This window comes from Prionailurus viverrinus, chromosome E1 (genome assembly GCF_022837055.1).
Source record: "Prionailurus viverrinus isolate Anna chromosome E1, UM_Priviv_1.0, whole genome shotgun sequence".
NCBI lineage: Eukaryota > Metazoa > Chordata > Mammalia > Carnivora > Felidae > Prionailurus > Prionailurus viverrinus.
In genome coordinates, this window is record NC_062574.1 from 34,563,127 (window position 1) to 34,572,992 (window position 9,866).

The 9,866-nt window shown below is 45.3% G+C and overlaps 1 protein-coding gene across 4 annotated transcripts; it reads left to right on the forward strand.

Annotated features, from left to right (window-relative positions):
* The first annotated feature begins 341 nt into the window (after window positions 1-341).
* Window positions 342-8,682, forward strand: TOB1 (transducer of ERBB2, 1). Of its 4 annotated transcripts, XM_047833863.1 has the most exons (3): window positions 342-474; window positions 3,314-3,404; window positions 6,717-8,682. In XM_047833863.1, exon 3 carries the CDS (start codon window positions 6,866-6,868, stop codon window positions 7,904-7,906), a length of 1,041 nt encoding a protein of 346 aa, XP_047689819.1. In that variant the 5' UTR covers window positions 342-474; window positions 3,314-3,404; window positions 6,717-6,865; the 3' UTR covers window positions 7,907-8,682. The 4 variants fall into 4 exon arrangements, 3 of the variants coding, with proteins under 3 accessions (XP_047689819.1, XP_047689818.1, XP_047689817.1); XR_007147043.1 differs by lacking the exons at window positions 342-474; window positions 6,717-8,682 and adding an exon at window positions 3,479-3,718 and having other exon boundaries at window positions 3,167-3,404; XM_047833862.1 differs by lacking the exons at window positions 342-474; window positions 3,314-3,404 and adding an exon at window positions 4,558-4,841 and having other exon boundaries at window positions 5,527-8,682.
* The last annotated feature ends 1,184 nt before the right edge of the window (window positions 8,683-9,866 follow it).

Genomic DNA, 9,866 nt, shown 5'->3' on the forward strand with positions numbered 1-9,866 from the left:
TCTCTCTCTCAAATACAATATATATTGTTGGACCATGTATATCTTTTCTAAACTAGAATTTTGTTATGTAATTCTGTTTGAGTAAGGAGAGCTGCGTAATAACGGATGCAATCTATGCTTGAAATTGACATATCATTTTAACAGAGCATTTTCCATTTTTCTTAGCAGACAGGCTACAACAGGTGAAGTCTAGAATTCATACGTTTAAAGTATTCTAGCACTATTATCTCACAGAGGCTTTGAATAAATGTTCTTTGCAGGTAGAATGTTATAAACACTGTATCATTCCCAGAATCTGCAAATGTAATTTGTGCCTGAGATCAAAATCCTCATCCTTGGCTAATGGAGAGAAATTCAAAGATTTGGTCTGGATTGTTGTTCACCAAGATAACAGGGAGTAAGCAGGTTATAAGGGCACCTTCTCCTGTTGGACCCAGTTGCTTCAGTGGGATTGCCTGTTCCAAAGATAAATGGGTTTGTTCAGTGTTATCTAGTTATCTTTCAATTACAATGTCCGTGTTCCCATCTCTTTTAGACAACGTATGGCCCTCCTCCACTAACCCATATGAGAAGCCACAGGAAACCACACTGAGGTTTCCTCAGTCATAAGTGTGTGACTTCCTTTGAAAAGTGTTTAGGAAAGGGGCGCCTGGGTGGCTCATTCGGTTGGGCGTCAGACTCTTGGTTTCGGCTCGGGTCATGATCTCACAGTTCGTGAGTTTGAGCCCTGTGTCAGATTCTCTCTCTTTCCCCTGCTCTTGCTCTCTTTCTCTCTCAAAGTAAATAAGAAAAGAAAAGGAAAGAAAAATGTTTAGGAGAGAATTGGTTTACTTGGTTTTTAATAACTCAATGATTATGTAATAATTGCTCCTTCTCAATAATATTAAAGTGTGCATGACAGTCTGCAAGAAATGAATGACAATGATGAGAAAGATTTCATGCTTGCATGCTAACTTTCAAATAAAGATAAAAGTTTGATTCTCTAGAAGTAAAATAAGCCTTGATAAGTACACATCAGGAGATGGTGACTCTCCTGTAATCCTCAGTTTGCAAAGAAACAGAATGAGAATTACAAGGTTTAGGACACATCTGTCAGAAATCAAGGTGGGAGTGTGTGTGTGTGTTTGTGTGTGTGAAGAAGATAATAATTCAGCGCACTTTCAAGAACTGTATTTCGCAATGATATTGGAACATACTCGTTTACCTTCAGTGTAAGGCACTGCTCTAGGAATCTTGTGGAATGCAAGGTGGGGAAAGGCAAAGACTGTGATTTTCAGTGACTATTACTCGCCCAGAGAGAGGAATACCTATTGTTGCAATATCACCTGAAGCCTCCTATCGAACGCTTATTTTTTTTCCCTCTATTAATCAAAATAGTCATTTAGCAGTCCACTCCCCTGAACAATTCCAAAGTAAATGTTAAATAGTAATAAGCCATATGAGGGGGGTCCTTTAAAGTGTAAACTTGCGTAAGGGGAATTTTATACCTCGTGACTTGGAGGAGTATGAATCTGGTTTCCCTGTATTTGCGATCTATATTTTTAAAATAACTATGTTATTTACTTTAAAGGCATTGAGTTTTAAATGTGGAATATTTTAATTGAAAGAGATGTTAGAGATTATGTCATCCAACACTTTTTATAGATGAGTGATATGAAGGTTGATAGAAATGGGTAAAATTCAGATACCTGCCCTTCAGGACTTTGCCCAGCATATCATGGGGCCTCCACATGTGTGTGTGTGTTTTACCTGCTCTGAAAAGTCCTCATACCCTCGGGCTGAGCTGCAATAACTCATACAGTTTTGGCATTTAAATTTTTTATTAAAAAACTCTATTTACCGCTATTGATAATTAATCAGAACCTATCAGACGAGTGCTCTAGAGTTTTAAGCCTGGGATTATAGATTGGGGACATTCAGAAAAGAGAATTTGTACTTCCTTTTGCGAATTCTTGAAAAGTATAGATAAGGTAGACAAAATTACAATTCATCTATCTTTGGTTAGACATTTTAATCTCAGCCAAGCCTAATATGCTCCTCTAATTATAGTGATATATTTTCCAAATTACAAATCAGGACACATGACCTCACACATGGTCCTGCAATTCTGGATGTTTGGTACAGTAATATCATTTGCCTAATGGTAAGAGAAATTATGCTCTGGAGCACATGAAAAATGAAGTGCTTCACTTGATAAACCATTCCCCAAATTTCCCATCTTGTTACCTGTAATTTCTGTGCTCAGCTAATCATAAAATTAAAAATAACTCATTTTTTATAACAAATGGAAGGAATGCTCATTATAGAAAACAAAAAGTTACAACTGAGCAAAAAGTAGAAAACACTGAAAGAATATCTTGATGTAGAGAAAGGGGAGTTTTAATTAAAAATGCTTCCAGGGTGCCGGAGTGGCTCAGTGGGTTGGGCGGCTGACTTCGGCTCAGGTCATGATCTCACACTCTGTGATCAGGTCATGATCTCACACTCCGTGAGTTCAAGCCCCGTGTCGGGCTTTGTGCTGACAGCTCAGAGCCTGGAGCTTAGTTGGAGTTCTGTGTCTCCCTCTCTCTCTCTCTCTCTGCACCTCCTCCACTCGCACTCTGTCTCTCTCTCTCTCAAAAATAAACATTAAAAAAAAAATTTTAATGCTTCCAAGAAATAAAATAAAATGCTTCCATACTTTCACAGTCAAATCCCACTTTTCCTTGTTACAAAAAATCCAAAGACTGAAAAATCAGTCATCGAGTAAAATTTCTATGTTCTTAAAACAGACTGCAGGAGTTTTAGGAATCTGTACAATAAACGTTAAATCGGCCACCTGACCACTCCCACCCTCAAGCCATTCTACAAACCAATCTTCCTCCCACTCCCAGTCCCCACAATGGCGACTTTAGAAATTTCCGAAATATCCTCTACCAGTTCGGTTCCTTCTAAAGGGGACCAGGGATGGAGGCACGAGGGCACGGGAGTCAGAGTGGAGAAAAAGGCTACATGCCTAAAGCGTAAAGTCTCTAGGCCTAACACCTAAAGCGGCTGTGTGCGGGCACAGCACAACCGGTCTACACAGCCGGCTCCGCGGACACCCCACTCCTCGGGGAGTTGCGCTTTAACTTCCTTATAGCAGGTTGAGAGTTCAGGCCCCACGGTTTTAAGAGGAAGGCGGAGCCCCAGCTGGTGTTTTTCCAGGAAGCACTTCTTGAGCTCAGAGGAAAGCGGGGAGAGAAGGCCCAGCGCCGGGCGTTTCATTCATTGCTCCTCTTTCTCCCCCCTCCCTACCATCCCTCCGCCTAGACTTTCTCTCCTCTTTTCCCAGTGCGAGCTTGACGTCTGTCTCCTGGATACCAGACAGCCAATCGCCTAGTTGCTAAGGGAGAAGTGCGGCCAATCAGGCGTCGTTGCTACCTGTGAGTAATATTTTTAGCCGAGAGGGACGCTCGGTTCCACTCCCACTGTAACTTCGTGTATTTCTCTGCTGCAGGTTGTGAAAAGGGCGCTTACCCGCCTCCCTGGAGTCCCTCTCTTTCCCCGCTCCCTGTTTACCCGCTCACATTTCAACCGAAGATTATCTTAAACGTGCATTACAGGAAGGCACCGTGTTTATTGTGTGTATTTATGTTAAAATACATTTGAATACACGCATGCATATATATACTTGGATACGTACGCAGTTTGGCACGGAGGCCTGGGTTGGGACCTTTGGAATAAAATGTGATTCTTCTTACAGTCTCAAGTTGCTGCCCCCACGTCCGAGTTGCTGCCAGATCGCATGGGGAGGTCTGAAGTGGGATGCAGAGGCAGTTAAACTGTCACCTGGGCGGGAGGTGTGGCCAGGTGGTCTCTCTTCCCCACCCCCAGCCTGGCACGGCAGCTTTGGGTTCTGCTGTTGCCACTCTCTGGGTGGCAGTTGGCCTAGGCCCCTGAGGTGATTAATATTCAATTAATCGGGTGCACGAGTCCCTGTCACAGTTCGCCCTTTCTCTAGGCTCTCCTGGGTGCACTGGGGGCCGATTTGGTAGCTCGTTCACGAGTGGGATTTTCCTGGGCCACAGTCCCACTCGGGTAGTGCATTTTTGTAAACTGTCCCCTCCTTCTCGAGGCTCTCCTCCCGTTCTTCCCCGCCGCCCCGCCACCTGCCTCGCTCCCCTCCCCCCTCTTCTCTCCGGTGCTCTCCGCCCAGATTTAGCGTCAGCCGCCCCACCCACTACCGTCGCCCTCACCGGCACGTCTGCCCCCCAATCGCGTTCCCAGCTTTCTCTTAATCCCATCCACAGTGGCTCCAGAACGTCGGTTCATTGGCCGTCGTGGAGCCCGGGGGGTGTGGCCTTGTCCACTCGGCCCTCCGCCGCCCGTCAGGACATGGGCAGGCGAGACTTGACCAATGGCATCGGGGGGCAGGGCAGGGGCGGAGCCGCTGCTGAGGGTCTGGGGTGCGGGGCCGCAGGGCGGGGAATGGTTACGCGGCCCGGAGCTGTGTGACGCGAGGCGGGCGCGCGCGCACCCCTACGGGAGGGGATGGGGGCAGGGAGGAGACTATAAAACGAGAGGCGGGGCGCGCGCCGCGGCAGAAGGAGCGAAGCTCTGGCCCGGCGCGGAGTGGGCGCACTACGGGGACGCTGGGCCGGGCACCGGGCTGTGTGGAAAAGCGAGCGCGCTCGCCTGACCCGTCCCCGCCACCCCGAGCCACAAGGGTCGAGTTCCTGAGACCCGCGCCGAGGCCCCCGTCCTCCGCCCGGCGGCGCCGTCTTGCGTTCAGCCAGCTGGCCGCTGCCGACCCTCCCGAGCCCCCGCCCTGCCGCCCCTTCTCCCCCGCCCAGCGGCCGGGTCTGTGGTGGAAGCAGCCAGTAAGTATCGAAGGGCGGCGGGCGGGGTCCGGAGGCGGAGGGGCTGCAGCGGCGTCGAGCCCCGGGCCCTCGGGGACGGCGGCGTCGCGGCCCGGGCGCGGAGGGGAGCGGCTCCGAGGGGCCCCAGCGCGCCCGGGGCCCGGAGGCGGGGCCGGCCGGCGCGTCGGTCTCGGCTCGGGCCGGGAGGGTGAGCAGGGAAGGGCTGCCCGAGCTGACGGGAATCGGGGGTTGGGGCGCCCGGAGGAGCGGCGAGCTCGAGGGGGACGCTGGGGTCCGCGGGGCCGGTGGCCGCCGGGACTGAAAATGGTGCGGGGGAGCCGGTGCTCCCGGGCTCTGGCCGGGTCCCAGGAGCCTCGGGCGGGGGGCGGGAGCGGCGGGTCAGGTTACGGCGGGGGGAGGGGAGCGGCTGACCCGGAGCGGCCGGCGCCCCGACCCGCCGGGTGCCCGGCCCCGAGTGGTTGCTTTGCCATTTCTCGTGGCCTTCCTCCTCCTCCTTTTCGGAGGAGACTTGTACTCTCCTCCTCCTCCTCCTCCTCCTCTTCTCTTCCTCCTCCTCCTCCTCCTCCACCTCCTCTTGCTGCTGCTGCTTGCTGCTGCTCCAGCGCTTGGGCTCCGAGGGCTGTGAGCTGAAATCTAATGAGACCCAACTGGCTGTTTATGTAATTCTTCACACTCCTGTCTTAAGGCGTTGCTTTAAAACTACCTTCCGCGGAGCCTGAATTTCGCTCGGCTGCACCTTCAAGCAATTTGGCTTAATCAGCTGCCTTCGCCGGCACTCCGGCTTTGGGCTTGCAGAGTGTAGTTTGTGGGCCGCCGGGGATCCTTTCCCTTTGTCATCACGAATATGGAACATGGAACAGATGGATTAATACCAAGTTGAGTTTTAAATGCCCTTTTAAATCAGCCTCAGTGCACGAATAGATTCCTTTTGCAAATATCTTCTGTTTGCCCTTGATCTTTTCTTCTCCCCACCCAGTGCTGATCCAGCAAACGTTTAAAGGTCGACCTTATCGTACCAGCCTCCCCGGCTGTTCTCTTATCGTGAAGGAGGGAGGTGGTTTTGAAAATCAGAATAAAACTCAGAAGCCCTCCCCTTTAAAGAGAATAATCAATAGAGTGTTGAAATTAATTATTGCTTTTGTTGCACTTGCTGCTGAAGAGAAATCTTCAGACTTAGAAAAATATACATTGAAAAGAAAAGGCACAGAGAACCTCGATTATTACAGTGTATGCCCTTAGTATTCAAGAGGGCAGCTATATGGGATCATTTGTTTCATAATTATCGTTCACAAGGTTGGCAATTCATTTAGTATTTAGTATTTTTAATTTTAGCATCATGTACTTTGGAAATCAAAATAATTTCCCTAGCTCCTCAAATGTCTAAATGTTTAACGATACAGCAGATTGAAGCAGCATAAATCCAGAATGAATTGAAATATAAAATTCACTTCTAAGTTGGTGAATAGGAATATGATCACTTTCTAAAACTGGTATATATGTGTGTGGAGGTGGGTGGACGGGTGTTTGGAGTAGAGTTTCCAATAAATAATCTTGTGAGAATTGAGGGAAGAAATACGCTACATGCGCTAGAGAGATACTGTTTTTTTTTAGAACTGTATTCAGGAAAAGAAAAAAAAAAGTAATAGGGTTGAAAATTTTGTTTTAAGTGTAAATCCTAAGTTTTCCCATGAGATTTTGAACTTCAATAAACAATTTTCTATTGTACGTTCCTTTATTTTGTGCTATTTATATTTTTCTGACTTGCTAGCCTATTAAACTTTTTCTAAAGTAATGTTACTCTGGGGGTAGAAGAGGTTGTGGGACTGAGATTTATCTTATTTGGACATGTTTGTTTTTGTTTTGTTTTTCTTTAAGGAGCAAGACCACTCAAGGTGAAGGATAACCTACAGAATACCAGCACTCTGAATGAGAATTTGTTTCTCTGCCACAAACTGAACACTTGTGTGTGTGTGTGTGTGTAGGGGGGAGTTGAAACACAGAGCTCACTTTGTGGCATAGCAGCTATGCAGCTTGAAATCCAAGTAGCACTAAATTTTATTATCTCCTATTTGTACAATAAGCTTCCCAGGAGACGTGTCAACATTTTTGGCGAAGAGCTTGAAAGACTTCTTAAGAAGAAATACGAAGGGCACTGGTATCCTGAAAAGCCATACAAAGGATCAGGGTTTAGATGTATACACATAGGGGAGAAAGTGGACCCAGTGATTGAACAAGCATCCAAAGAGAGTGGCTTGGACATTGGTGATGTTCGTGGCAATCTGCCACAGGATCTTAGTGTTTGGATCGACCCGTTTGAGGTTTCCTACCAAATTGGTGAAAAGGGACCAGTGAAGGTGCTTTATGTGGATGATAATAATGAAAATGGATGTGAGTTGGATAAGGAGATCAAAAACAGCTTTAACCCAGAGGCCCAGGTTTTTATGCCCATCAGTGACCCAGCCTCATCAGTGTCCAGCTCTCCGTCGCCTCCCTTTGGTCACTCTGCTGCTGTAAGCCCTACCTTCATGCCCCGGTCCACTCAGCCTTTAACCTTCACCACTGCCACTTTTGCTGCCACCAAGTTCGGCTCTACCAAAATGAAGAACAGCGGCCGCAGCAACAAGGTTGCACGCACTTCTCCTATCAACCTCGGCTTGAATGTGAACGACCTCTTGAAGCAGAAAGCCGTCTCTTCCTCAGTGCACTCTCTGTACGGGCTTGGCCTGGGTAGCCAACAGCAGCCGCAGCAACAACAGCAGCCATCCCAGCCACCGCCGCCCCCGCCGCCGCCGCAGCAGCAGCAGCAACAGCAGAAAGCCTCTGCTCTCTCTCCTAATGCCAAGGAATTTATTTTTCCTAACATGCAGGGTCAAGGTAGTAGTACCAATGGAATGTTCCCAGGTGACAGCCCCCTTAACCTCAGTCCTCTCCAGTACAGTAATGCCTTTGATGTGTTTGCGGCCTATGGAGGCCTCAACGAGAAGTCTTTTGTCGACGGCTTGAATTTTAGCCTAAATAACATGCAGTATTCTAACCAGCAATTCCAGCCTGTCATGGCTAACTAGAAAAAGAAAAAATGTATCTTACGAGTTGAAATGCACGGGCCCAAGGGGGATTTTTTTTTTTCACCTCCTTGAGATTTTTTTTTTTTTTTTTTTTTTTTTTTTTTTTTTAAAGCTTATAGTAAGGATACATTCAGGCTTGGTTACAAAAATAAAACATGCATCATTTTTCATTTGCCAACCAAGCACAAAGTTATTTTATACTGACTGTATATTTTAAAGTATACTCTCAGATATGGCCTCTTACAGTATTTAAGATATAGCAAGGACATGGCTGATTTTTTTTTTTATAAAAAATTGGCACTAATAAGTGGGTTTATTGGTCTTTTCTAATTGTATAATTTAATTTAGTACAAAGTTTGTAAAATATCAGAGGATATATATATTGTTTCTACGACATGGTATTGCATTTATATCTTTTTACTACAGTGATCTGTGACAGCAGCAGCTTCATGTTGTATTTTTTTTACTGAAATTGTAAAATATCCATCTTAAAGACATCAACTATTCTAAAAATTGTGTACAGGATATTCCTTTAGTGGTGGAATTAAAATGTACGAATATTTGCTTTTTCAAAAAAAATGTATTTTCTGTTAAAGGTTTAAAGATTTTTGCTATATATTATGGAAGAAATGTAATCGTAAATATTAATTTTGTACCTATATTGTGCAATACTTGAAAAAAACGGTATAAAAGTATTTTGAGTCAGTGTCTTACATGTTAAGAGGGACTGAAATAGTTTATATTAAGTTTGTATTAAAATTCTTTAAAATTAAAAAGCACTTCTTGTGGTCTTTATTTTGAAGCTGTTGCCTGGCCAGTGCTTGGGATGATTTTATTCATTCATTCATTCATTCATTCATTTGCAGCTTTCTTCAGCCCACACCTGTCTCCCTGTGATAGGGATGGTTATGCTACGGCTAGCCAACCCTATTTTACAGCAAGTTTTAAAGTGTGTCTGCTGACATGTAAGAGAGTCACATGATAAAATGAAATTCACTGGTAACCTGAGAGGATTTATTTGAAATGTATAGGGGGAGGCCATTGGATCGGTTTTCTGTTTCTGCATGGGAGATGAATAACTCAGAAACCTTGCTTGGACAAAACAGCTGACCTAACTAAGAAGATTAGGTGTGTTTACTAATTCTCACACTTAAAGTTCAGTCATATTTAGCTGGAGAATATAGGATCAAAATCTGAAGATTGGACAGGTTGCTCAATGTTAGTATTCCGTGTGCATTTTCCCAGAAAGTTTACCTTTTTTTTTTTTTTTTTCAATACACTTGGATAGCCAATCTGCTTTGGAAGTAGAGGGGAGGTTCAAAGATTACTCACCTATAATACATCAAATTGTAGTGGCTTGGGAAGGGGGTTCTTAAAAAGTGAGGAGTCAGAAGAGAAAGACGCTATTTTTGAAGTAAAATAAGTCATTTCACTGTTTAAATGTCCATTGATAGTGTGTTGACATCGTATCGGTGAGAAATTTGCCTTGAATTGGAGGAAAACTTTGTACATACAGTAGGAACCAACACTGTCTGGGTTCCTGGTGAAATAAATTTGGTCTTAAATGAGTTTTTTTTGGACACCAATGTACAAAAAGCCTTTTGTCTGTTACCCATGCAGTTTAGAGCAATAAAAAGTTTTAAAAACACAAGCACTAGGCATAACCGAGCCGAGCTGTCTGCTCCATGGTGAGGCCTTTGTCCTTGAGTGGACAGAATGAGGCTATGAAGAGGTACTGGGATAGTGAGTGGAACCAGGAGATCCGGTCTACCAGCACCATCAATTACGTGCTTTTGTGATCGCCAACTTTGAATAGCTATAAGAACACTCACTAATGGTTTTAAGTTCTAGTATCTGCTGGAGACTTTTGGGTGAGGTTCTAGGCTTACCAGAAAATATGTTTTACAAATCTTTTTTTTTTTTTTTTTTTACAAAGAAAGACTCCAGTTTTAACATACTT

Bases quoted from the DNA above. Each gene is read 5' to 3' on its own strand.
- TOB1 (XM_047833863.1), top strand. From the start codon at position 6,866: ATGCAGCTTGAAATCCAAGTAGCACTAAATTTTATTATCTCCTATTTG.